Consider the following 27,896-nt stretch of genomic DNA (forward strand, 5'->3'; position numbering starts at 1 on the left):
GAAGGAACAAGATTCTGCTTGCTTTTTATAGCAGGACCAGAATCCCAATCCCATTCACTCCAGTTAATATTAAGTTTACTTTGACAGACTCTAAATAGAAGGTCATTGGTACATATAGGACCCAGAAAGGTTCTGTCAGATATTAAAATCCACCATAGGACTAATATTGGCTACAAAAAGTCCAGAGTTTGACTGCATTAACAAAACTAATAATTTATGACAAAAGAGAAGTAGGGATTTAAAGAAAAATTGACAAACAACAGTAAAATAGTAAAAAAATAAAAAAATAACATAGTTGGAGAAGGCAATGGCACCCCACTCAAGTACTCTTGCCTGGAAGATCCCATGGATGGAGGAGCCTGGTAGGCTGCAGTCCATGGGGTCGCAAAGAGTCGGACACGACTAAGTGACTTCACTTTCACTTTTCACTTTCCTGCATTGGAGAAGGAAATGGCAACCCACTCCAGTGTTCTTGCCTGGAGAATCCCAGGGACGGCGGAGCCTGGTGGGCTGCCGTCTATGGGATCGCACAGAGTCGGACACGACTGACGCGACTTAGCAGCAGCAGCAGCAAAACAATAAATCTTCTATCTTAGGACCCCTATCTCCATTCTTCAAAAAATCTGAAACTAGTATTTTTCAGTTTTAAAGTAATACAGGCACACACTGCTATTTTCAAAATGGATAACCAACGAGGACCTACTGTATGGCACATGGAACTCTGCTCAATGCTATGTGCCAGCCTAGATGGCAGGGAGACTTGGGGGAGGATGGATACATGTGTGTATGTATGGCTGAGTCCCTTGGCTGTTCACCTAAGACTACTGCAACATTGTTCATGGCTATGCTGCTGCTAAGTCGCTTCAGTCGTGTCCGACTCTGTGTGACCCCATAGATGGCAGCTCACCAGGCTCCGCCATCCCTAGGATTCTCCAGGCAAGAATGCTGGAGTGGGTTGCCATTTCCTTCTCCAGTGCATGGTTATGCCCCAATACAAAACAAAAAGTTAAAAGTTTGAAAAAAAAAAAATAAAGTAATACACGCACATAATAAACACAATCTTCTTTTTCAAATGGCACAGAATTGAATTGAATGACAAATACAATTCAGCCTTTTGTCCATGTTGCAATCCCTAGATGAAAACGTTGTTAGCAGTCTGTGTATCCTTCCAGAATTTCCTATGATCCACACAAACATGTAGGTTTTCTAATGTGTTTTTTGTTTTCAGTTAACAATGCCACTTGGGCATACTTTCTTGGGTCACCTTCTCCTGCGTAATGGCTACAAGTGTGGCTGAGCTGTATTTACTCAACTTGCTCCTAACAATGGGCACTGAGGTTGTTTTCCATGTGCTACTGCCAATGATCCTGGGGTCAACATCTTGTTTAATGGTTTCTGTGACTCAAACGTACAGTTGTCATTGATTCTCTGAGGTCACTGGCTGAGAAGGAACAGGGACCAGGAGGCCCAGGGTCGTGCTGGCATTCCCGGTGTGTCCTGCAGGAGCCACAAGTCACTGCAACACATACCACTTTTCACCCCTCAAGAACCAATGGCGAGGAGCCCAGGAGTCAGGCTCCCAGGTTCTTCCTTGATCAGAGCACTATGCTGCCTGTGCGCTCAATGCAAAGAAGTGAAATGAAGGTCAAAGAGTAAGTGCTGCTTAAATTTGAATAGTTAGTGACAAACTGCTCTCCAAAGAGACGGCACCAGTCTAGGATCGGCAAACATGAGTGTCTCTTTGCTCGCGTTATTATGAAATGTTCTCATCCTTGACAATGTCAGAGGTGAGAACAACACAGGGGGTTGTCTCAGTTTGTACTAGAATTATCAGTGAGCATTACCCCACCCCCCATCGACTTAATTGGTTATTTGTATTTAGTTTTCTCCATGATGTCTTTTTTAGGGAACAGGTCTGTGTATTTCAGATATTCCATGACTAATAAAAAATAGAGTATTCATCTTATAGTACGGCACTCACTACATTCTCCCTGTAAAACAGAACCAGGTACACAGCGAAGGACAATTTATCAGAATCGAGTAAAGTTGATGATGTGCATTACTTGCGACCCAGTAATCCCATTCCTCAGTGTACAGCACTGAGAAGAAAGAGCGGCCATCAATGGGAGAATGGACAGACAGTCACGCTGGTGGATGGGGGCCAGAGAGAAAAGCTACTTGCAAAAGGATCAGCTCACTTTATGCCTCTTAGGTTAACGTTCAAAATCTAGAACGTTCCTAGTGCTGTGGAGACACGCCCATAACACAAGTAGGAGAACAGGCCCAGGAAGGATCCACAGCCTGACACAGGGGCTTCAGTTGTGTCTGCCATGTCTGTGAGCAGTGGGCAGACAGATAACTGCTATCTTGTTCTCAATACTTATTTTTTTTCCATTGAAGAAACAGAGTGTTCACCTTATATTCCCAGAGGTTCTGGGGGGGCTTCACGCCCAGGGCTTTCACTCGCTCCAGCTCCATGAGGATAGCTCTTCGGTGGCTGCTGCTTTCTATGGTATACGGTGCCTTAGAAAGTTCTTCCTCTGTCAGAGTTAAAAGCAACCTGGGGGGTAGGGGTGGAAGCAAACTTTTCAGTCAGACCTCCACCTTATCAACACAAATACACACTTTGGGTTTGAGGTAAGGCATCTAACATATGAAGTAATGTGACTAACAGCAAACAAGTGAAAGCTTACTATTTGCCAGGGACTCTCTGAAAACACTTTGCTATATCATCACTGACCCATCTACCAATTCTGCAAGGTAGGTGGTATCATGTCCATTTTGTGGGTGAGAAAACTGGCTTAGACAAATGAAATGACTCACCCAAGGCACACTCAGGAGGACCATTTTGCTCCTACCCTTGATCTTTCAGCTATGCACTCTGACCTTACTATTTTTCAAAGTGTGTGTGTGTGTCTGTGTACAGAAAAAAAAAACCTAGAATGAAATATCATGATAATAAGAGTAGCTGTTTGGGGGTAGTGATTAAATAAAGATGACAACAGATACATTATCTGTCCTCTTTCATCAGAAAATGTGAATTCACCGCCAGTGATTCCTCATTAAAGTAGCCCATAAAGGTTTATTCTCCTTCACTCAACAATGCCAGTTTTAGGAAGCTCTCCTCTGGAAGGAAGACAGTTATGCAAAGTACATTGTATTAACAAGGCAGAGAAACTTTCAACCACAATTCCAGGAGGGAGCTGGGTGAGGTGGGAAGCGGTGCTACTCTTTACAAAAAGCAGAGTGGAGCATTTTGCTTCCTCAATAGAGACCCAAGTTTTAAAAGTTCAGTTTAAGGGGAAAAACGGGGCATGGTGAGAGGTGGGGCTCCAGGCAGGTTACCTGGGGACACCAGGTAGATAGCCTAGCAGTGAGGACCACATGTCTGATTCAAATGGGTTAGAGAGCAGCGGCCTAGTGGTCTAAGTACATCCCTGTGTGATCCCTCCAAGGAAGGGAGGGACCCAGTAAAGATGGACAGGGCTCAGGAAGGGGTAGGGAGCTCTGCTGATGGGCAGAAGCAGGCTGCCCCATTGCTCGGTGATGAGTGTGCTCCTGAAACTAATGGGTTCCTCAGGGCATTTGCACCAGTGCAGTTTGGTACTGTCTGGAGCAGATAAAAAAGCAGAAAAAAAAGTAAAGACTTTTTAACACACAAATGTGTGTTTGTAGAGGTCAATTAATAAACTCTAGCATATACACATACATAGAAACACACACACACATACATATGTATATATATATACATATAAACACAGGTCTGCTTAGAACAATCATATTTTCCATTTAAATAAATAAATAACCCACAGTTCTATGGGTAGACCTGTATAAACACTGAAAAAAATCTGGACAGCTGTCCAGCAAGTGGTTTTTTTCTCAAGAGCAGGATGATGAAGGTATTTCATTTCTAATGTCCTACAGTTCCACATTATTATTTTGAAATAAATAAACACACGTTACCCTTATAATCGGGAAGCAACAAACAATTAAGATGTCAACCAATGACATAAAATTGTATGGCTGCTTTAGAAAAGTTTAATGGTTCCCTAAAAGGTAAACACAGAGTTACCTTATGACCCAGCAATTCCACTCCAAGAGTATTGAGTATTGAAAATACAAGTCCACACAAAAACCTTTATACAAGCGATCACAGCAGCAGTGTTCCTAACAGCCCCCAAATGGAATCAATCCAAATGTCCATCAACTGAAGAACGAATGAATGAAGAACGGAAATACTCTGAACAGGCAAATCCAGGAGACAGAAAGTAGAATGGTGCTTGCCGGGGGCTGAGAGAGGGGAAAATGAGGACTGACTGCCTTTAGCAGGAGCTTTCTTTTGGGGGGTGATGAGAATGTTCTAAAGCCAGACTGTGGCCATGGCTGCACATATCTGCAAATATATTAAAAACCATGGATTATACACTTCAAATGGGTGAGTTTCAGGGTATGGGGACAGTATCCCAAAAACACTGTTTCAGAAATGTCAGCGATGCAGCAGCAGATTTTGCTCCTCACCTTCCGTTTACTCTTTCAGATAAAAACCTGTCTCTGTAGAGGGAGGCCCAAGGGCCTAGCTGCTCCAGCCAGAGCACAACTTCCTCTGCTGTCCATCTGGCCACAGCCTTGTGGACCAGGAGGTGCCGCTCCGAGTCTCTGCTGCTCCAGTGGTACACCAGCAGGACCACCTGGGGAAAAGCGACACGGACCTTACTGCACAGGAAGATCAGAGATGCCAGCTTCCGAATACATGAGTGTGGGGCCGGGGAGGGAAGACGCTGGGCTGGGAGGTAATGATGCCAAGTCTGTCGACATGGAAGCCAGGCCACACCACTGCCACAGGGAGCTGGGGAGCACGACCCTTGGGGGGCTCACCTCTGCTGATTTTCGGGTTGTTGTCGGGGAACAGACAGAAATGGGACTCACTGCAAGGCACCTGGAAGCACTGCACCCTCGACCCCATCGATTTGGCCAGTGAGACTGACTCATGTGCCTTTGCTATTGGAACATTTGTTAACAAGAAGATTTTCGTAGCATGGATAGAACTTAAAAAGAAAGAGTCTCTAAAGTTCGAAGTTAGTAAAGTGCTGTGCTCAAGACATGGCCTCGGGTCCAGCCCTAACACCTTTCAGCACCAGTTTCCTCCTCTCTAGAGCAGGAATAATGACGGTGTCCATTGCATAGGTTGTGAAGATGAAATGGGACAAAATTAACAGTTGCTGGTCTCTGAATACCAGATTCTGTAGATACTTGTACAGGAAACATCCCAGGTTTCAACTTACACAGTGAATTACCATGTGCGATCACTTAGAAGTATTTCAACAGAACTGACTTCAGTGGAAACCGTGGGAGGGAGGGGGACAGAGACATCAACTTACTGCCACCCCAGTTAAAGCTGTGAGCACTCCGGAATAGAAACCCGCTCCCCTGTGCTGGTTCCCTCGGCCTGTGTGGGGAGCTGAAGGCGTCTGATCATTCCCAAACTTCTGAAAGGCTGCAAGACTCTGGACTATGTCGTTATTCTGCTGAATGTCTTCAAATCGCATTCTAATGGCATCAGGAAATAGTTTTTCAACGGCATCCCTATGAAGAAGAGAGAGAGAGAGAGAAAAAAAAAAAGAGAGTTGTTTAACTAAATACACTTAAAATGTTTAGAGGACAAAATAACACTGATGTCAACATTTAATAATATACCAAGGATTTCCCTGCTTGTCCAGTGGTTAAGAATCCACCTTCCAATATGGGGGGTGTGAGTTCGAGACGGGGAACTAAGATCCCATAAGCTATGGGGCCACTAAGCCCATGCACCACAACTACTGAGCTCGCATGTCCCACTGAAGACCAAATGCAGCCAAAAATAAATAGATATTTTTAAAAATACATATACCAGGATTCAGAAAGAATGGACAAGAAGGTTGGTTATGGCTCTATTGGTAATAACAACAAATCAAAAACATCTACATGTCCACCGTTAGGGAAGTAGCTAAACAAAACAGAGCATATTCCTACAGAGGAACAATACATTGTTTTAAAAATAAGTTTACTGGATATCACTGGGTATCAAGATGAAGAAACTTAATTCAAACATATTGTCTGAATGAAATAGGAAACTGCAGAAACACAGACCGTACACAACTGACATAAGAAAATATTTGCATTTCTTATTGGCACATAAATGTATAAAAGCATTTAAAAATCTGAACGATGACAACTAGGTCATAACTGAAATTGCTCTGAGAAAAAGGAAGAATTGTAAGATGAGGGGAGGTGGGGTCGAAGGGGTCTTTATCAGCAACAATCTGATTTTTTCCAAGAATGTAAATGACTATACATGTACTGCTTATATTATTAAAAATTAACTCATAAAAAAAGAAAAAAGGTGAAGTTCAGTTGTAAAAATTAGACCAACCATCAGGCGATGCTGTAGGGCTCTTTATCTTCAATTATACACAGTTAGAAAACCTTTTTGTTTTTCCTTCCAGAGAACCCTTTTTCAATTTAAGATTAACCTGCAAATAAACCAAGGCTGACAGGTCAGAGCAAAGTGTTTGTAAATACACTTCCTGTGAAAAAGAGAATGCTGGGTTAATGTTTTAATGGAACTTCCTGGTACTCTGTTGATAGAGAGAAGGCAACAGAAAAGATTTTAGCCTCATAGACCTCCCAGGAACAGGATGAACATTATGAATAGAAGAAGGAAAAAACCCATCGTCTGTTGATAGAGAGAAGGCAACAGAAAAGATTTTAGCCTCATAGACCTCCCAGGAACAGGATGAACATTATGAATAGAAGAAGGAAAAAACCCATCGTCTGAAGGTCTTATCTGCTGTGTGATGCCACCCATGAGAAACTCTATGAATGTGATAAGTACAACAGAGTTTAATCAGAGATTAGGAAAATCAGCATTACACTAATTATTCAGAATCATACAGTTAGACCATTTTCTCGATTAGACCTAGGGTGTTCTCAGTGAACACAAATCAGTCAGAAGTATCATGTACCAAGGGTTACAGAAAATGGTCTGATAACCAGTTTCTTTCTTTCCCTCATTTATAATAAATAATAAACATATCACAGTCACCTGTGAGGAAGGGAGTCAGGACTTGGAGGCCCTTGAGCCCCCTGACTCACATGCCAGCGGATCCAGAGTGACCTCCGAGGCAGTGGTCTCCAAGTCTCTGGCCTTTCCAGACGTGGCTGCTCCCATTAAGAGAAAGCACGCTGTACAAGCCCAGTGAGTTACCCATATGGACTTAAGCCTTACCTGAGGAGAATATTGACTTTGGGGAAACCTTCCCATTTTTCTCTGCATTCTGGACACTCTGTTTTCTTCGAAGAAGCCCACCACAGAGCTAGGCAGTGCCGGCAGAAGCTGTGCCCACAGTTCAAGGTGGTGGGGTTAACCAGGATGTCATAACAGCAGTGGCAGGAGAATTCATTAATGGAAATCTGAGGGCTGGCGCTCTGGAGCGGGTCATTTTTTTCAAGGCTTGCTGCATCCAGATCATTCTGCGGAGACTCCTCCATCTCTTAGCAAATTCTGGAATCCATAGACATGGAAAATTACAGATTCAGCAGGCCGATGCAAGACGACATTAAATCTAGGGAAAAAAAGAGAGACAAACAACAGAAATAGGACAAATAATTTAGCAGGTGTTTGAGATGACAGATATTCTATTAAAGCTCTGATTTTTAAATGTGACAAACTTGGTTTCCAAAAATTTACATTCCGTAAACCACATAAACATCAATAAAATTTTCAATCTACTGTCATACTTTCAAAAATTAAGTAAAGCAGAAGAGTGCAGAGGAAAGTTCAGTGGGCTCGGCTGGGGGGAGGCTGGAGAATTCTAGATCCTTCCCTGCTAACTTTCTTGGAAGATTTAATTTCTCTGGCCTCAGTTTTCTCAATGAAATCTGTGACGTCCTTTCAATGTACATAACTTTAAATAAAGCAGATTCTTGGCCCACTAAAATGTCTGGAGTTGGCAATAACAGATGCACTTCATATAAACAACAGACTTTATCCAAACAAATCTGCCTTCCCCTGAGGTAATTATTTAACATCTGACTTCAGAGGTTCCCATCGGGACGGTACCTGGAAGAGAGGCCTGGTTCTCTGAGATGCCCCATGCCAGGCCTACTTGCCTGGGGCTAAATATCCCTCCTCTCTCCCCAGATCAACCCAAACATGCACATCCTGCCTTCTGGATCCCGCAAGTTCGGTGCCACAGAAACATGCTAATGTCACTAACAAGCGAATGGCAAAGGAGCATTCTCTTCTCATTCTTATTTGGGTCTTAAGGGATTTTAATTGAGAAGCAGTATGATGAGGGCATAGAGTTAGAAGTTCAACTCTGCATCTCTGGGACTAAGTTACCTGGGCTCTCCGAGCCTTCTTTCCTCAACTTCAGTGTCTTATGAGGGTTGTGCTGTGCTAAGCTACTTCAGTCTTATCCTACTCTTTGTGACCCCATGGACTGCAGACCACCAGACTCCTCTGTCCATGGGATTCTCCAGGCAAGAATACTGGAGTGGGTTGCCCCTTCTCCAAGGGATCTCTCCAACTTCAGGGATCAAAACCACGTCTCTTATGTCTCCTGCATTGGCAGGTGGGTTCTTTACCACTAGCGCCACCTGGGAAGCCCTTGTGAGGGTTAGAAATGGTGAACCAGGGTGGTGGATGGTGTAAACAGGGGCTAAAGAAATTATTATTCATATTGCTACTGGAATTAGCATGACACAGACACTGGTGAGGAAATTTCTCAATCTCGCTATTATTACAGGAAAGTAAATTGCTGTCGATCACCCACACTGGTCTCGCAGAGAAGGGCTCTTTGCAGGTACAGTGGTTGAGAACACAGGTCCCAGGGCTGGGCGTTCTTACCCCAGCTCTGCCACTGACCAGCTCTGCCCTCTGGATTTGAATCTCAGGTCTCTCATCTATTAATAGGGGTGGTAATAGGGGTTCCCTGGTGGCTCAGTGGTAAAGGATTGTCTGCAATGCAGGAGACATAGGTTTGATCCTTGGGTCAGGAAGATCCCCTAGAGAAGGAAATGGCAACTCACTCCAGGATTCTTGCCTGGGGAATTCCATGGACAGAGGAGTCTGGTGGGCTAAAATCCATGGGATCACAGAGTCAGACACGACTTAGCAACTGCTACTACTGCTAAGTCGCTTCAGTTGTGTCCGACTCTGTGCGACCCCATAGACGGCAGCCCACCAGGCTCCCCCGTCCCTAGGATTCTCCAGGCAAGAACACTGGAGTGGGTTGCCATTTCCTTCTCCAATGTGTGAAAGTGAAAAGTGAAAGTGAAGTTGCTCAGTCATGTCCAACTCTTAGCAATCCCATGGACTGCAGCCTACCAGGCTCCTCTGTCCATGGGATTTTCTAGGCAAGAGTACTGGAGTGGGGTGCCATTGCCTTCTCCAACTTAGCAACTAAACAACAACAATAAACAATAGTATTTACCTCATTGGGAGGTTTTGAGAGTTAGAAAAGAGAATACAATTGAAGTGCCTGGCATACGGTAAGTAGACCATAAACGGTAACAATTTCTCTGATTTTCAGGGAATTGTATCACTTTTTACAGGGCACAAATTTTAAATTAAGCACGATAACACAATTTTAAACAAGAAAATTTATAAACACAAGAATACAAATCATGGCCACTGTTTGGTGGTCTGCTGCCCCTCTGATCCACTACAGTTTTCTGAATCCCTAAGAAACAATTGCATCAGAGAAGTATGCTCAGCATCAATGAGATGCACTGAAAACTGCAATGCCTACAGTCAGCATTGGTCAACAGAAAGGACCCAGTTCTTCTCCATGACAACGCCCAGCAACCAATGCTTCAAAAGTTGAACAAATTGTGCTACGAACTTTTGTCTCATTGACCACATTCACCTGAGCTCTTGCCAACTGATTACCACTTCTTCGAGCATCTCAACAACTTTTTGCAGGGACAATGCTTCCACAAACCAGCAGGAGGCAGAAAATGCTTTTGAAGAGTTTGTCAAATCCTGAAGCACAGATTTTTATACTACAGGAATAAACATGTTATTGCTCGTTGGCAAAAGTGGTGTTGATTGTAATGGTCCCTATTTTGATTAATAATGATGTGTTTGAGCCTAGTTATAATGATTTAAAATTCACAACTTTAATTAAAGCGCAATTACATTTGCACGAACCTAATGTTAGTAGGCTATGGTCTTTCCAGTAGTCATATACGGGTGTGAGAGCTGGACCATAAAGAAGGCACTGAGCTGAAGAATTGATGCTTTTGAACTGTGGTGTTGAAGAAGACTCTTGAGAGTCCTCTGGACAGCAAGGAGATCAAACCAGTCAATCCTAAAGGAAATTAACTGTGAATACCCTTTGGAAGAACTGATGCTGGAGCTGAAGCTCCAATACTTTGGCCACCTGATGCGAAAAGCCGACTCATTGGAAAAGACCCTGATGCTGGGAAAGATTGAGGGCAAGAGGAGAAGGGGGTGACAGAGGATGAGATGGTTGGATGGCATCACTGATTTAATGGACATGAACGTGGGCAAACTCCACGAGATGGTGAGGGACAGGGAAGCCTGGAGTGCTGCAGTCCATGGGGTCGAGAAGAATTGGACATGACTTGGTGATGGAACAACAACGTTAATAGTTGGTTTGTTGGGTGGGAGAGGATTGTGATTTTTTTGCTTTTGGTTTTCTGCATTTACCAAGCTGTTCTTTAATGAGAATGATGTTATAACTGTCAGAATACAGAGAAAATCATAAAAATAAACCACATTTGCTGATTATTTGTATGTTTTTAAAAAGTTTTAAAAAATTAACTGAATTTCATTTTGGGCTGCACTGGGTCTGCATTGCTGTGTTTGGGCTTCCCTTAGCTGTGGCAAGAGAGGGCTTCCTCATGTGGGGTGCAAGCTTCTCCGTGGTGGCTTCTCTTGTTGCCAAGCTCAGGCTTGAGGGTATTGCAGGCTTCAGTAGTTGAGGCTCATAGTCTCAAGCTGCCCTGTGGCATGTGGAATCTTCCCAAACCAAAGATCGAACCGGTGTCCCCTGCATTGGCAGGCAGATTCTTAACCACTGGACAGTGAAGTCTTATCTGTATGTTTAAGAAACATTTAAACATTTTCTACTTTCCTCTGGGCAGTCTCTTCAAATTACTAAGGACGTGAGAGAGCTCATTTATACAGGCTTTCAGAGAAAGGAATCATCATTTTGATAACGCGATTCCTTTATTTGTCCAGTACTGATTAAACAACTACCACGTGGACGGAGTTATCCTAGGAAATAATCACTGGACCATTTTTAGCTACTGAGCATCATCAAGGAGCTGGACACTGGTGGGCACTTGAAGTGCATTCACCAGCACATCTACATTCACTGTTGGAGGCAGGATACAGAGGCTTCTGGTGAGGGCTGCACGGGGGTGAGAAGAGACGGGCCTGATCTGGGTGCTGTTCTTGGTGCTTCCTGGGGAGCAGTGAGTGATACACCTAGAGATACAAGTCTGATACAGAGTCCTGTGTTCCATGCCTGGTTCATGACAGGTGGGCAGATGAGGGCACATAAAGGTTTTGGAGGCAAATGAAATCAGTAAAGCTGTGCTTGAGGAGTGGGCTTCCCTGGTAGTTCAGCTGGTAAAGAATCCACCTGCAATGCAGGAGACTCCGGTTTGATTCCTGGGTCAGGAAGATCTGCTGGAGAAGGGATAGGCCACTCATTCCAGTGCTTGAGGGTGATAAATCTCATCAGGAAGGTGGGCTGGGTTGGGACAAGGTGGAAGGGAGGTGCTGTTACTTCTGTGACTATGGTGACAAACATGAAAATGCAAAGAAGGAGATCAATCTATGCAAGAGATATTACAAAAGTCATTTCTGAGCTTTGGTGACTAGAGAGAAGAATGATCAAAGAGGTTGTCTAGGTTCTAGAACTGGGGAAGTAGACGGTTCTGCTCATAGAAATGGTCACAGCAGGGACTTTCCTCATGGTCCTGTGGTTAACACTCTGCACTCCTGATTCCTGGTCAGGGAATTAGATCCCACATGCTCCAACTAAGAGCCTGCATGCTGCAACTAAAGCTCTGGCACAACTGAATAAATATTTTTTTTAAAAAATGAGTCCCTGTAAACTAACGGGGCCCAGCTTGAAGAGAAGGTAAGCCGAATTTCAGAAAAGTTGAGTTTGAGGTGATGACACAGTTTCCAAGAGCTGCCTAGTGAGCATGTGGAGATATGAAACTGTAGTTGTGAGATAAGGGAGAGGCCAAGTGTATGGATCTCGAAGTCATTTGAAATGGCAACATATATGGAAATAAATTTCTCACAACCTTTTAAAACTAGAATACACCAATAATTCTTAGTTTGTCAGATCTGAAAGCTATTTCTCATGAGAGAAAATAAGGTATCAAAAGTGTATTTTAAAAGTCATGTTTGGAAAAGCTGAGGTGGCCACTAACTCTGTTTTTTAATTGTCTTCGACAAACTAGAAACTGCACGGACTTGGATTACTTCTTAGGAATTCTGCTCATTTCATTTTACTCTAAATTGAAAAACTGGAAGTTAACAGAGAAAGGGTGCACAATTTAACTGAATTCAACTGATCTTTTCTGCTATTTTTGTGTAAGTATTTGGTTTTTTCCATTAAAGAAAGCAACAGGAAAGCAAAAGGAGGAAAGTGCCTCCTAGGTGATAAAAATCTAGCTCAGATACTAAAGTTCCAAGCTGTGGGCTTTTGACTTGGAAAAACACACCCTCTTGCACTGCAAAGGCCTGTTTGAGGATGTTTATAATGATTCTCTACAAACTCAGCACACAGAGCAATGGGCTGGAACTGAGAGAACCTTCGCTGGCTGAGTTCCTTCACAGGGAAGCATGTGCTAGAACACACCCACAGCCTGCTGCTCTTCCTCTGTCACGGTCTCAGAGAAGTCTGGGGGGATGTGGTTAGGACTGGGGCGAGAAGCATTCCAGCCCCACTCCTGGTGACCTGTCCACACGGAGACACTTTGGTTTGTGCTTAATCATTGCATGACAAGACCAGTGTTGATTACCTTGCTCAAAACTAATGGGAAAAATGCCTGAGTCGGAAAAGCCTGCAAAACTGCAAACAGAGACAAGTTAAAAACAATGGCCTGGACACCACAGAATTGAAGACCTTTGCACTGAGTTACTCTGAAGAGCTGCGGTTTCTGACAGTTGAAGTTGGCTCTTCAACTGATGTCTGTATCGGTGCTTCAAGGGGTCAGGGCACACTGAAATCACGTGCCAAGTTTGCGTTTGTCTACACGAGCCTTTTCCTGAAGGAAATCTAGGTTTTTATTTACTCTCCTGGGGTTTCTCAGGTAGCACAGTGCAGGAGATGCAGGAGACATGGGTTCCATCCTTAGGTCGGGAAGATCCCCTGAAGAAGGAAATGGCAACCCACTCCAGTGTTCTGTCTGGAGAATCCAATGGACAGAGAAGCCTGGAGGGCTACAGTCCATGGGGTAGCAAAGAGTCAGATATGACTGCATCGACTTAGCATGCATAGCGGACCAAGATCCAGATAAGGCTAAGAGCCACTGATTATCCTGTGAGATAAGGGCTTTATTAATGTAACCCCTGCTGCTCCCCACAGCTTCCTAGGTGGCTGTAATGAACCCAGGTGAGCTCTCCACAGTGACACAGCATTACTGTCAAGAGCAGCCATCCTCCTCGACCTGGTAGTTTCAACAGTGGCACCATCTGGTCTTTTTTTTTTTATTCCGGCCACGTAGCATGTGGGATGGCCAGGGATCGAATCTGTACTGGAAGTGCAGCGTCTTAACCACTGGACCACCAAGTCTCAACACCTGGTCTTCAGACTGGCAATTTGCACAAGGTCTTTCTCTTTCTCCTCCTCCTCCCCTCCTTTCTATTGAATTTGATGCCAGCAATTAACCTGATTTCACAGACAAATCCAGATTCCTGGCTGCTTCTGAAAATTCAGAAGATCTGGCAACCCTGGGCGCTCCTTTCGTGTGTTAAGAATCCGCTGAAGCTGTGTATCCGGGCAGCTGCCTGCTTCAGAGGGAGCTGCAGTCTTCACCCAGCTGGTTTCCTCGCCTCCATTAGCTGCCAGATTCCAGTGGATATTTGTGTTTTCATAACTTGTTCCGTAAGGTGCTGCCTTCTGGGTCTACCATGAGTGTGTGACATTTCTAGGTTGACTGGCCTTAGGCTAGAAAGCTTCTGGAGGTTTATGGGCTTATAGTTTTTCTCTTTGTCTGTTGTCAGGTGGTTATTTATTGACAGGAAGGTGGTTACTTAAGAGATGTTCCTCACATTTTTCTATATTACCCCTTCGATTCTGCTTTACACTCAGAGGCACAGCAGATTCTGTGTGTGAATGGCTGTGGATGAGGGCAGGGGTCAAGTTTAAAGATCCTAAGCTGGCTTTATTCTGATCATATCCTCACAGACCTAGCACCTATTTATCAAATATTTCATTAGAGGCCTTTAAAACACTTAATTTTCTGGAGGTCTTACCTATTCCTGGTTCTGAGTGACAGAGTAATACACCTCAGTTTTAAAATCAGAAGACAGATTCTGATTCCCGGCTTCATTACCAGCCATGAGATCACAGGCATATTACTCATCCTCCGCAAGGCTCACATCACCAGACATAAGCAATGGGGTTACTGCTGCTGATCTGACAGGACTGGCCCCAGAATTGAGAGGACAGCACACAGGAAGCACTCATGGTCCCTTCTTCCACATCACGTTCCAGGCATTTGTCAATCCATACAAGTGAAGAATTGCCAAGGTGGTGGCTTTCCTGCCCATGCCATATAACAAACAACTTACTCTACCATGTAACTTTTATTTATTAAAATGGCCACACGTGCTTTTATTGCAAGAGACATGGATGTTTTTTAAATTTTATATTATGTTTTTGGCTGCATCTCACGGCATGTGGGATTTCAGTTCCCCAATGGGGGATTGAACCCGTGCCCTCTGCAGTGGAAGCACACAGTTGTAACCAATGGAATGCCCGGGAATTCTCTACCCTGTAACTTTTTAACACCTGGAGAGACATGACTTCCTGAGTAGCACACCATCTGTAAAGCTGCCATGTCAAGAAATGGCATAAAATCTTAGAAAGCATTAATATGTGAAATTTGACATAAATATAAGGACATGAACAAACTGCACAGCTGACATTTTCTAAAATGTTCATGGGTTAGGTCTGTTGGCACAACTGATAGGAAACAATTGCTAGGAAATAATTATCACAAGATATCTATCACCCCAAAGCTATGTATGTTCTCCCAAAGAAATACCTGACAAGTACAACTGTCTGAAAATCCATGGGGGAAAAAAAAAGATCTGGGACACATATAATGTCCCAACGATTCTATGTAACTAAAGACCCTAGAAAGAATTTGGCTATTCCGTCCCTGTCAAGTGCTTATCTATGGCTTTATCCAGAGGCCCACTCTCTAGGAGGAGGCAGGGGCCCTGCTATAGCCTGTTTCATTCTTCAGTCCCTCAACTAACATTTAATAAAATTAATATGATTTTTATTGAGTTTATTGAAGAAGAATACATTAATTTTCAGTTTAAGGATTTTTATACCTTAGCTTCTAAAGACCTCACTATGTGATGACTGTTAATTCTTCAGAAAGTGAAATGATCAAGCTGCTTAGTTCAGTGAAATTATGGTTCTGCTTCTTCACTCAACAAAGCATGGACTGTGACTGCAATATATACCGAATGTTTTAGGAATAAGTTTTTGAAGAGCTAATGTATTGTGATTCCAGCCTGAAAAATCAGATCTCAACTATTTCTTAGCAGAGATGTTGGCTGCAAGAATACAAAGATTTTGGCTTTAGATCGGTCTCTAGTTAGGTTATTTCTTCCCATGACATACTGCCCAACAACAGAGAATAATGACAACTGCTAATATTGACTGAGCCCTTATATAATGTGAGAGGTGTAATAATCTCATGGGATAATTATTACTATCATCTCCATTTTACTGATGAGAAAACGGAGACTTAATTGGTATAGGACAGAGTCAGGTTTTTTGTGTTGTTTTTTCAAACAACACAAATTTCTTTTCTTTCTTCCTTTTTATTTTTTTTTGGCTGCATGGTGGAGCATGTGGGATCCTAGTTCCCCGACCAGGGGTCAAACCCATGCCCCCTGTGGTGGAAGCCAGGGAATTCCGAGTCAGGTTTTAAATCATGGTCTCATGTAAAGCCTATCCTTGTAACACTACGTCAGTCTAGGCCACATCATCACACAGGCACCACTGGAAAGCTGAGAAATTCAAACTAGAAGCTGACATCACTGCATTTCGGAATAAGAACTGCAGCTTGTGGCTGTTAGGCTGAGCATGCTTTTCCACCTAGGAGATAAACAAGCAGAAATATTAATAAGAGAAGTAGGGGTAATGGTGTTTGGCTGTACCTCATTTCTGGCACCCCAAGTCCACCCCTGGCGACACCACTCCAGACACTAGCAGAACACTATAGAAATTATCAAATGTACAAAGAGAGACCTCCCATTTCTAGTGATTAAGAGATACAGAGAAACGAGTCCAAATGTAAGCAAAGCAAAGATCAGAAGTGGCAATAAAAAGAGAATTTGGTAAATACTTCTTGCAGGTGGTGGAAACTGACTTTCATTAACATAAGAGAAGCACTTCCAGGCTCTTACTGTATAAAACTCTGTGTTTTTCTAGCTCCAAAGAGACAGATTTTCTTTCTCAACAGAGTCAGGAATCACTAGGGCAAAGGTAGCCAGCCAGTTCATGGGTTAGGTCTGTTGGCATAACTGATAGAAAACAAATGCTAGGAAATAATTATCACAAGATATCTATCACCCCAACCTTATATATTCTCCCAAAGAAATACCTAACTGACAGGGTACAACTGTCTGAAAATCCATGGGGGGGAATTAAAAAGATATGGGACACATATAATGTCCCAATGATTCTATGTAACTGGACATTGACTTGCTGCCTATACTCAGAGGCTCTGTGGTTTACTGCGCAGGAGTGCTGTTGTGCAAGAGCACACAGCAAAGGGTCTGTGGAGGATATGCAAATAACTTATCTTGTATGAAACACTGGAGGTGTCCAATAATTTAGAAAGTGATCAAAAACTATTGGTGGTCACCACTGACTGATTCCATAGCCACTGGTTTTTAAACTATCCCGTTATGACTCACACATTTCTAAACTCATGAATCCTTTTCAGGTTTTGCACACTGCTGGGTGAGCAACCTGTGCCCCTCCAACCAAATCCTGAGCTCAGGAAGGTCAGGAAGCAAGCCAGAGAACTCTATCATTGTACCTGAGAGTGATTGGCACAAAGCTGAGTTCTAGGTATTTGGAGCTGAAAATAGAACCCACAAACCTTTGATTTCTCTCATAGAAATTTCTTAGAACCTCTGTCGGAATCACCCGAGAAGTTTGGTGAACTCAAACAAAGATATCTGGCAGAGAGGCCCAGGAATGCTCCTTTTAAAGAAGCCCCTTAGAATATTCTTTACCAAAAAAAAATTATTTTTAATTGAAGGATAATTGCTTTACAATGTTGTGTTGGTTTCTGCCATACATCAACATTAATCAACCACAGATATACATATGTTCCCTCCTTCTTAAACCTCCCTCCCACTTCTGACTCTACCCCGCCCCTCTAGGTTGTCACAGATCTTACATGGAAGTTTAGGAACTGAGAGTTGTTACATACAAATAAACACTTACAATCCTAAGTATATGTTTCACACAAAGTCAGGCAAGACAGTAACAAAATCAAGTTTAAATAACATTGCCAATTTCATTTCCTTTCCTCTCCAATCCCTCCTCTCTCCACAGTCCCAATCATCCTCCTGGAGCAAAATCCTGGATCAAGTCCTTCCTTTACTCAAAACTTTCCCAACTGTGAGAGTATAAAACCCATGGTCATTTAAGAATTTTTATGGCCCAGCTGCAATCAACAGAATTTTTTCGCTAAGAGCACGAACTCTGGGGCCAGAATGACTGCATTCAAATCCCAATGACTCCAATTATTACTTATGTGACCTCAGGCAAGTTACTTAACCTGTCTGTGCCTCAGTTTCTTAATCTGTAAAATGGGGATATGGATAGTACCTGCCCAATAGGGTTGTTGACAGGATTAAATGAATTAATGCACGCACAGCACTCAGAATAGTGCCTGGCACACAGCAAGTGCAAAGTTAAGTGTTAGTTTTTACTATTATCCTGATCACCTCCTGCTACTCATCTACTCATAGGTTATACTCTAGTCCCACCTGTTAATTCCTGCCCTTCCCCCACATTGTTCTATCTGTAACACAGCTCCACACCATCTCTGGGTCAAAAGTGTCCACCTGACAAGACCCAAATCAACCATCACTTGAAAATCTTTAATGACTAACCTTTCTCATAGCTCAAATTAATCCCTCCTGCCTCTGTGCACTAATGTAACTTTGATTTCTGCATGTTTTCTCATCTCCTAGACTATGATTTCCCTGGAGACGTTAGTATACTTGAAATAGTACCATTTTAAGAGTGACACAGTCCATCTATCTCCTCTGAGCCTCTATTTCCCATTTATAAGTTCAGGATAACAACAGTTCCTTTGAAGGAGGCTTAAATGATTGATTTCTATCTACAGATAGTCAGAAAGTCTGCTGTATGATTGATTGGCATTAGCAGAATTATTAATAGTGGTGTTTATTTAGTGCCAGCTAGGTAGGTAGTACCGGTGCCAAATACCGAACTTAAAAAAAAAACCAAACTGCCTGGGAGCAGCACAATTTTTCCATCAAGTTTATAGAGATCTACAGGGAAACACAGAGCACATGGGTTTGTATATCCCTAGGCGGGCTTGTTTATAAGACAGCTGTGACAAGAACAAACCAAACCCAACCCAACCCACACGTGGACTCTTGCGTGTCAACTCTGGGATGTGCTCCAGGAGAGGAAGGTAGTAAAACTCTTTCCCATTGGCGTTTCAGAGCGTGTCATCAAGACCATCTACAAGGGACTGGCCAATGGGCTTCGGTGGGGAGGACCCAGCGAGGACTGTGGAGGGCAAGACGGCACCTGGCTGCTTCTTCTCCCTACCAAAGTTGGAGGGCGGCCTTCTGCCCCGCCAAAGATCCCTTATCAGACACGGCCTGATTCTCTTTTGCGCTTTTTTTTTTTTTTTTAAGAGAACTGTCTTTTGCATAAGTCCAGATTTCTGAGCCATGAGGTCAGAATCACAAGAGCTGGGAGTGTGACTCTGGGTTTCACTTTTCCTTTCTGCGAGTCCCTTTATCCTCTTTTAAAACGGGATCATTCGTTCAGCCCTGGGGCCAGAACGCACCCGGCTAGTCAGATCTGAAGCCCAGCCTGCCGTCTATCAGGAGCCCGGTCAATTCTGCACGTGCTGTCGCAGGCCTCGACCCGCGCTACCGGGGGCGGGGGCCCGGTCATCTCCCTCCAAGGTGTGAGGCAGCCACGTCCTCTCCGTCTCGCCCTGGGGGAGCGGAAATCCAGAAACTACAGGCTCAGACTGTGACCCAGGAGGGAACACAGCTGAGGTCCAGGAACCAGCTTGCCAAGGTGGAGCTCCCAGGAAGGATGGAGAAGCTGGCCAAGCGGGGGTCCGCGCCCCAAAGCCAGGGCTGTGGCTGCACAGAACCCAGGCCTGGGAGGGGAGATCCAGCCACCTCCTCCGAGCCCGTCCCCCACCGTCGCCGTCCACACCCTAGATCGAGCCCGGCCGCACCCTGGCTAGCCTCCGCCAAGCCGCTTCTTACCTCCGCGCTCATGGCCAACCTGGCCGTCGACCCCTGCCTGGGGCCCTTCGCGGACACAGAGGAAGAGGTAGCAGTTCCACTTCTGGAAATAACCTTGGACTGACTGCGGGGGAGGGTACCCCGCCGGCCCGCGACCATAGAGGAGAGGCCGCAGTCGTTCCCCAACCACCTGAACCCAGCGCCCTCCCCGCTGCCCAGAGCGGCCACTCCCGCGCTGGGGGGTCCGCGCAGGCGTACTACCGCCAGCCCCGCCCCTTCCTCTTGGGAGGACAGACCTTGAGGGCCGGGTTACACCCTGAAGGTGCTCCCGCGGGGTTTTTGTTAATTGCAGGAAACAGCTTTGCCCGGAAATTAAAATAATATTACAAGACCGTACTGTACTCGCCACGATTTTTTTTTGGCGCTTACATTGTATGCAGAAATTAGAGGACCATCGCTATATTTCCATTTGCAGTATTAAGAATCGGATTATTAAAATATCTTTCTTATCACCACGTTTTTTTCTCACCCAGAGTCTTGGTTCGTCAAGCTGTGCTGTGCTGTGCTTAGTCACTCAGTCGTGTCCGACTCTTTGCGACCCCGCGGACTGTAACTCGCCAGGCACCTCTGTCCATGCGGAATCTCCAGGCGGAAATACTTGGGTGGGTTGCCATGCCCTCCGCTAGGGGATCCTCCCAACCCAGGGATCGAACCCGGGTCTCTCGCATTGCAGGCGGGTTCTTCACTGTCTGAGCCACAGTTAAGAATTAATTCTGATTATCTGCTTTAAGTCACTGGTCTGGAGATTGATAAAACTGATCTTTTTTTCCCCTAGTAATCAAATGTGCAGAGAGTAAAAAGACTGATGTTCTGTACTAGCGCCAGGAGTGTATGAACTCATTTTTTGGAGGATAGTCTGGCAATAGGCAGCAGCATATTTTTAACATTACAGAGAAAGATACATGACAAAATTTACCATTTTAACTATTTTCAAGTGTGCAATTCACTGGCACTAAGTGTATCCACATTATTGTGCAAGCATGACTAACGTCCATCTCTAGGACTTTATCATCTTCCCAAACTGGAAGTTCATGTTCATTCAACAATTCCCAATAGGTCCTTCCCCAGCCTCTGATAACTACCATCTAGATACCACATGTAAATGGAATCATACAGTGTTTGTCTTGTTGTGACTGGCTTATTTCATCTACTATAGCTTTTGAACTGTGGTGTTGGAGAAGACTCTTGAGAGTCCCTTGGACTGCAAGAAGATCCAACCAGTCCATCCTAAAGGAGATCAGTCCTGGGTGTTCATTGGAAGGACTAATGTTGAAGCTGAAACTCCAATACTTTGGCCACCTCATGCGAAGAGTTGACTCATTGGAAAAGACCCTAATGCTGGGAAGGATTGGGGGCAGGAGGAGAAGGGGACGACAGAGGATGAGATGGTTTGATGGCATCACCGACTCGATGGACATGGGTTTGGGTAAACTCCGGGAGTTGGTGATGGACAGGGAGACCTGGTGTGCTGTGGTTCATGGAGTCGCACAGAGTCGGACACGACTGAGCGACTGAACTGAACGGATAGTGTTCTCCAGGTTCATCTACTTTGTAACATGTGTCAGAATTTCCTTCCATTTAGAGGTAGAATAATATTCCATTGTATGTATACATGACGTTTTGTTTATCCAGTTTATCTGATGATGGATACTTGGGTTGTTTCCATTTTTTTGTCTATTGTGAATTATGCTGCTATGAATATGGGTGTACAAATACCTATTCAAACCTCTACTTTCAGTTAGTTTGAGTGCATGCCCAGAAGTGGAATTGCTGTATTACATTTGATAATTCTATTTTTAATTTTTAAAGACAGGACATAATGTTTTCCATAAGGGCTGTACCATTTTACATTCCCACCAGCAGTGGGCAAAGTTCCAATTTCTCACCTAATAGGCGTGAAATGAAAGCTCATTTGGGTTTTCACTTGCATTTGTGATGTTCAGCATTTTTTCATGAGCTTATTGGCCATTTATATCTTCTTTGGAGAAATGTTTAAGTCCTTTGTCCATTTGAAAAATAATTTTATTTACCTATTTATTTTGGCTGTCCTGGGTCTTTGTTGCTTTTCCCTAGCTGTGGAGAGTGGAGCCTACTCTCTAGTTGCGATGCTAGGGCTTCTCATTGTGGTGGCTTCTCTTGTTGTGGAGCACAGGCTCTAGGGTGCTCAGGCTTCAGTAGCTGCGGCTCCTGGGCTATAGAGCACAGGCTCAATAGTTGTGGTGCCTGGGCTTAGTTGCCCTGTAGCATGTGGAATCTTTCCAGACCAAGGATCAAACCCATGTTTCTGGCATTGGCAGGCAGATTCTTTATAACTGAGCCACAGGGGGAAGCCCCCCCTCCGCATGTCCATTTTTATACTGGATTGTTTGCTTTTGTGTTTTTTGGGTTGTAGGAGTTCTTTTTGTGTTATGGATATTAACCCATTATCAGATATATGATTTGCAAATATTTTCTCCCATTTTATAGGTTGCCTTTCCACCTTGTTGATAGTGTCCTTTGAAGCACAAAAGTTTTAAATTTTGATGTAATTCAATTCATTGATTTTTTTTCTTTTGTTGCTTGCGCTTTTGGTGTCATAGCCAAAAAAAAAAAAATTATTGCCAAATCCAATGTCATGAAATTTTGCCCTATGCTTTCTTCTAAAACCCTTATAGTTTTGGCATTTGCATTTAGGTGTTTGATTTATTTTGAGTTAACTTTTATACAGTGTTAGGTAAGGGTCTAACTTCATTTTTTTGAATGTGGATATTCAATTTTCTCAACACCATTTATTGAAAAGAGTATCTTTTCCTCATTGAATGACCTTGGCATCGAAATCATTTGAATGTATATTCAAGGGTGTATTTGTGGGCTGTCTACTCTATTTCATTAGTCTCTATGTCTATTTATGTCAGTACCACACTGTTTTGATTAATGTAGCTTTACTGTAAGTTTTGATAATTATTGAACTTAAATTACTTAAAATTTAAGCGGCCATATGTGGCCACTACTTTCTATCTAGGACTTTCAAAGCTGATACCAGTAGGCAGAGAGATATTTCATATTTTAAGTTTGATTACTTGTATTGTTTTTCACATTTACACAGAGACTGCTGCTTATACTAAGAATAGAAGACATAGTTAACTATATATAAATTTCCTTTGAATGAGGAGAGGAAAATGGACTTGTGGCACCTGGTGGGGATAATATGGTCACACTCTTACTTGTTCTTTAGGGTACGTAATATTTTCTTTTGGGGGAAAATGGTTATTTTCTTTTCAAAAAGCTCAAGTGGTTTGTACTCAGCATTTCTCCCAAACCTAAGGGGTGAATTCAAGGAAATGGGACAGCAGGTCAGAACTCTGATCACATCTTATTGACACATTTATTTCTACAGTGCTTTATAAGTCACATATATCATCAACACTGATCCTAAAACTGATTTAGCGGAAGAGAAAATCGAGGCTTAGGAATATTGAATAATTACAGACCTAATAAACAGATGGTAAAGAATCTGCCTCCAGTGCAGGAGACCGGGGTTTGATCCCTGGGTCAGGAAGATCCCCTGGGGAAGGGAATGGCAACCCACTCCAATATTCTTGCCTGGAGAATTCCATGGACAGAGGAGCCTGACAGGCTACAGTCCATGGGGTCGCAAAGAGTCGGACACGACTGAGTAACTAACACTTTCTCTCTGACCACTAACATCTTGACTGAGCCTTAGAAGCCCGATTGTCTAACCAACTTCATATGGCTTTTGTGAAAGACCAAGGTGAATTCTTTCGACCAATCCATGTTTATTGAGCATCTGCTCGTGTCAGCAGTGTTGTAGGCTCTGGGAATCAACAACAAACCAACAATCAACATAAAACTCCATTATGCAAGACCTCATCTGTTTTGCTCACCATCGTATTCCCAGTAGCTAGTGCAACAGCTAAAGGTCTCAGCTTTGCGTTCCCTCTCACCTCTGCAAATAACCCTCTTTCCCATTATTCTTATTGCAGCACTCTCCTCTTTCTCTTCAAAGCGACCTTCGGATTTCCAAGTGGCAAGTTTGAATCCTGCCTGACTTTCCACTCTTCCCTCAAGTTAAGCTCCAATGGGGTTGGGGATCTTGTCTTTTCTATTCATCATTGTATCCCCACTCCTTTCAGGGTGTCTGGCACATAATTGAAACTTAGGAAACATTTCCTCATCAATTGGATGGATGTCAGGTCTCTCAAACTCCTCAAGCAAAAGGCCCAAGTCTCGTCCTCTCCAGGTAGACCACGCCTTGGAGAACTTTTATAGCCAAGCCCCTGCTGCGTCCCAGGAACAAAACCCACCCTTGGCCCCGCCCCCGCCATGACGCACGCGCAAGTGACGCGCGCCGGCGCGCGCTGTTTCCGGAAGTCGCCCCCGCGGTCTCTGCCGCGGCTACCAGCGCTGTCGCCGAGGAACTTCGCGAGTGGAACGGTCGAGGCGGGCCCGGGCGGGGCCGGAGGCCTGGCCACTCCGCAGAATGGAGATAATCAGGAGCAGTGCGTGTCCGCTGTACACCTCCCCGCGTCCTCGCGGCACTTCCTCACCCGGCCTGCTAGGCCCGCACCGCGGCAGGTCTACTTGACCCGGCCTGGGGCAGAGGCAGCCCCCTCAGGGGTTTGCTCCCCTTTTGCGCCTCTTGGGACCTTGTTCGTCTCTGGCCCGTGCACTCCTCGGGGCTTATATCCCTACGGTCTGTGCACCCCTTAGGGACTTGTCCTCTCATCCCAGGATCCTTGGGAGCTCCCCCTCCCTTTCCCTATCCCCCTAGTAGCCCTTGGGCAGGAAGCCAGGCCACCGGTTCTGAGCCTCTTCTCGGTTTCTCCGCAGATTTTAAGAGTAATCTTCACAAAGTGTACCAGGCCATAGAGGAGGCCGACTTCTTCGCCATCGATGGGGAGTTTTCAGGTATCCCTCGCTTGCAAGCTTGAGGCTGGCCCTGCAGTGCATAGCCAAGCCTCCTCCTGCCCCCCCCCGCCCCCCCGCGCGCGCTCCTGACCCCTGGCCTGGGCTTATACCTGCTGGTCGCTCCTCCCTGTTAGAGTTTTCTGGGTCAGGTTGCATGAGTCTCCACGTTTCCTCTTAAACGTTTCAAAAGCACAAAAGAGGTGCGGTGGGTTTCCTGATTGGGTTTGTGGTTGATGGAACTCTGAGAGTTGCAGATAAGAGACTACGGTTTTGATGCTCCTTTAAAAACAGCTGGACAAGTGTGGGACAGAGCTTGAGAGTTAGGGTCAGGCTTTTTTTGGTGTGTGGTGAAATACACATAATATAAAATGTATCCTTTTTTAAACCATTTTTAAGTGGTTTTAAAGTTAAGTGATATGTAGGACATTTACACTGGAGTGCCACCATCTTCACCGTCCATCTCCACAGAACTTTTTCATCTTCCAGAACTGAAACTCTACACATCGAACAGCAATTCCCAGCTCCTCCCTCCCCTCTGCCTCTAGCAATCATTGTTTCTGTCTCTTTGAATTTGACTAGTTTAGACATTTCCTCTAAGAGGACTCATACAATATTTATGATTTGTGATTGACTTTAGGGTTGGACTTCTGCAAATAAATGAGGGTATTCCTTTAGGCATTAATGAAAGTGTTCATTGCCTGCCTTGGCATGCGTGTACATGTGTGTCTAGTACTTAGATTAGTATAACTAACAGTTATAATTGCAAGGTTCTTTTTTTTTTTGGATCAAAGATATCCAATTTTTGGTAAAGATAGCCATTTTTGCTACAAGTTGTACATGTTTCAAAGACTTCAGCTCTTTCTAAAGGAATCCATGCTGGACATAATCTTTGTTTTTACTGGGCATAATCCAGTACTGGATTATAATTGCTTAATTATATATATATAGTTATATACATAATTGTATATAATTATAATTACTGAATTATAATAAACTAATTATAATTTTCAAGTGTACAACATAGTGATTTGATATTTTTATACATTATGGCTTGCTGCTGCTGCTGCTAAGTCACTTCAGTCGTGTCCGACTCTGTGCGACCCCATAGACAGCAGCCCACCAGGCTCCGCCATCCCTGGGATTCTCCAGGCAAGAATACTGGAGTGGGTTGCCATTTCCTTCTCTAGTGCATGAAAGGGAAAAGTGAAACTGAAGTCGCTCAGTCGTGTCCGACTCTTAGCGACCCCATGGACTGAAGCCTGCCAGGCTCCTCCGTCCATGGGATTTTCCAGGCAAGAGTACTGGAGTGGGGTGCCATTGCCTTCTCCATTATGGCTTGATTACCTCGCTAAGTCTAGTTACCATCTGTTATCATACAAAGTTATTGTCAGCTATATTATTGGCTATATTCTCTGTGCTGTGACTTACTTATTTTATAGGTGAAAGTTTGTACCTCTTAAACCCCTTCACCTATTTGGCACTTCCCCCCCACCCTCCCCCCGCCGACTCCCCTCCCAGACTCTGGCAACCATCAGTTTACTCTCTGTATCAATAAGTCTCTTTCTGTTTCTTTTTTTTTTTTTTTTTTAAGATTTCATCAGTAAGTGAAATCATCAGTATTTGCCTTTCTTTGACTTATTTCACTCACTTAGCATAGTACCTTCTAGGTCCATCCATATTACAAGGTTTTTTTTTTTCTTTTTTATAATGGAGTAATATTTCTTTACACCAATTCTTTGCAATCCCATGGACTGTAGCCCGTCAGGCTCCTCTATCCATGGAATTCTCTAAGCAAGAATACTGGAGTGGGTAGCCATTCCCTTCTCCAGGGGATCTTCTCGACCCCAGTCTCCCACATTGCAGGCAGATTCTTTACCATCTCAGCCATCAGGGAAGCCCCATGTATGCATATATATGTGTGTATACACACACACACACACACACACACACACACACAGCCCCATGTATGCATATATATGTGTGTATACACACACACAGCATCTTCTTTGTCCATTCATTTATCCCTGGACACTTAAGTTGCTTCTGTCTTTGCTATTGTAAATAATACTGTAGTAACTTAGGGATGCATATATCTTTTTCAGTTAGAATTATTGAAGAAAAAATAATTTTTGTTTTCTTTTGATAAATTCCAGAAATGGAATTGCTGGATCATATGTTAGTTCTATTTTTAATATTTTGAGGAAGCTTTATACTGTTTTCTATAGTGTCTGCACCAAATTGACATTCCCACCAACAGTACATGGCAGTTTCCTTTTCTCCACATCCTTGCCAACACTTGTTATTTCTTGTGTTTTTGAAAACAGCCATTCTGACAGATGTGAGGTGGTATCTCAAGATTGCTGTGGTTTTTGGGGGTCTTTTGTGGTTCTATACAAATTTTAGGATTATTTGTTTAGTTCTGTGAAAAATGCCATAGGTATTTTGATAGAGATTGCATTGAATCTATAGATTGTTTTGGGTAATATGGGCATTTTAACAGTATTAATTCTTCCAATTCATGAGCATTTCTGTTTATTCATGTTTTCTTCAATTTCTTTTGCCAGTGTCTTATAGTTCTCAGAGGACAGGTCTTTCACCTTGGTTAAATATATTCCTAGGTATTTTATTCTTTTTGATGCAATTGTCAGTGGAATGGTTTTTATAATTTCTCTTTTTGATAGTTTGTTATTAGTGTATAGAAATTTACAATGGATTTCTGAATATTAATTTTGTATCCAGCAACTCTACTGAATTCATTTATTAGTTCTAATAATCTTTTGGTGAGATATCTATAGGGTTTTCTTTATTTGAAATCTGTTTTATATACTGAAACTGTCCATTCTCAAATTGAAACATTCGTATCTCTGAATTCTTTATTACAGGGTTTGGCTTGTTAGCCTGTGAAATTCATGCTAATTTTGAAAAAGTGAAATAAAGAGCACTTCCAGTTAGTTTTAATTCATTAAAATACAAAATTATAGAGCCATTGAATAGTTGACTGACATTTTCCATTAGCCTTTACTAATAGGTTAAAACTTTTTTTTCTTAAAATCTAGGAATCAGCGATGGACCTTCAGTCACCGCATTAACAAATGGTTTTGACACTCCAGAAGAAAGGTATCAGAAGCTTAAAAAGGTAAGTGGGTGTGCTAGAAAATCTTATTTTTTT

General features: G+C 43.5%; 2 protein-coding genes and 1 long non-coding RNA gene across 18 annotated transcripts in view; 2 read left to right on the forward strand and 1 right to left on the reverse strand.

Annotated features, from left to right (window-relative positions):
- BFAR (bifunctional apoptosis regulator) overlaps positions 1 to 19,987 on the reverse strand; it is a 29,974-nt gene extending 9,987 nt beyond the window's left edge. For both annotated transcript variants that reach the window (XM_081556338.1, XM_081556337.1), the window contains exons 1-5: positions 19,781 to 19,987; positions 7,265 to 7,601; positions 5,379 to 5,583; positions 4,519 to 4,688; positions 2,416 to 2,560 (exon numbers count right to left, since the gene is read on the reverse strand). In XM_081556338.1, the coding sequence (XP_081412464.1) occupies positions 2,416 to 2,560; positions 4,519 to 4,688; positions 5,379 to 5,583; positions 7,265 to 7,527 (783 nt within the window). In that variant the 5' untranslated portion in view covers positions 7,528 to 7,601; positions 19,781 to 19,987. The remainder of the gene's footprint in view (positions 1 to 2,415; positions 2,561 to 4,518; positions 4,689 to 5,378; positions 5,584 to 7,264; positions 7,602 to 19,780) is intronic.
- Positions 10,148 to 22,427, forward strand: LOC145532064 (uncharacterized). Its single transcript, XR_014072948.1, has 2 exons — positions 10,148 to 20,421; positions 20,976 to 22,427. It is a non-coding gene; the product is annotated as an uncharacterized LOC145532064 (long non-coding RNA).
- A 1,732-nt stretch (positions 22,428 to 24,159) lies between these two features.
- The window catches only part of PARN (poly(A)-specific ribonuclease), a 177,438-nt gene continuing 173,701 nt past the window's right edge, over positions 24,160 to 27,896 (forward strand). For 9 of the 15 annotated variants that reach the window (XR_014072950.1, XR_014072949.1, XM_081556341.1 and 6 more), the window contains exons 1-3: positions 24,160 to 24,318; positions 24,650 to 24,727; positions 27,784 to 27,863. Coding sequence is in view for 9 of the 15 variants with exons in the window: in XM_081556341.1 (XP_081412467.1) it covers positions 24,300 to 24,318; positions 24,650 to 24,727; positions 27,784 to 27,863 (177 nt within the window). In the remaining 6 variants the exon portion in view is untranslated. Of the gene's footprint in view, positions 24,395 to 24,649; positions 24,728 to 27,783; positions 27,864 to 27,896 lie in introns of all 15 variants that reach the window. The other 6 variants (XM_081556349.1, XM_081556348.1, XM_081556352.1 and 3 more) reach the window with 2 other exon arrangements.

The sequence above is a fragment of the Giraffa tippelskirchi genome, chromosome 13, assembly GCF_054371585.1.
Source record: "Giraffa tippelskirchi isolate mGirTip1 chromosome 13, T2T-mGirTip1v1.2.pri, whole genome shotgun sequence".
Lineage (NCBI taxonomy): Eukaryota > Metazoa > Chordata > Mammalia > Artiodactyla > Giraffidae > Giraffa > Giraffa tippelskirchi.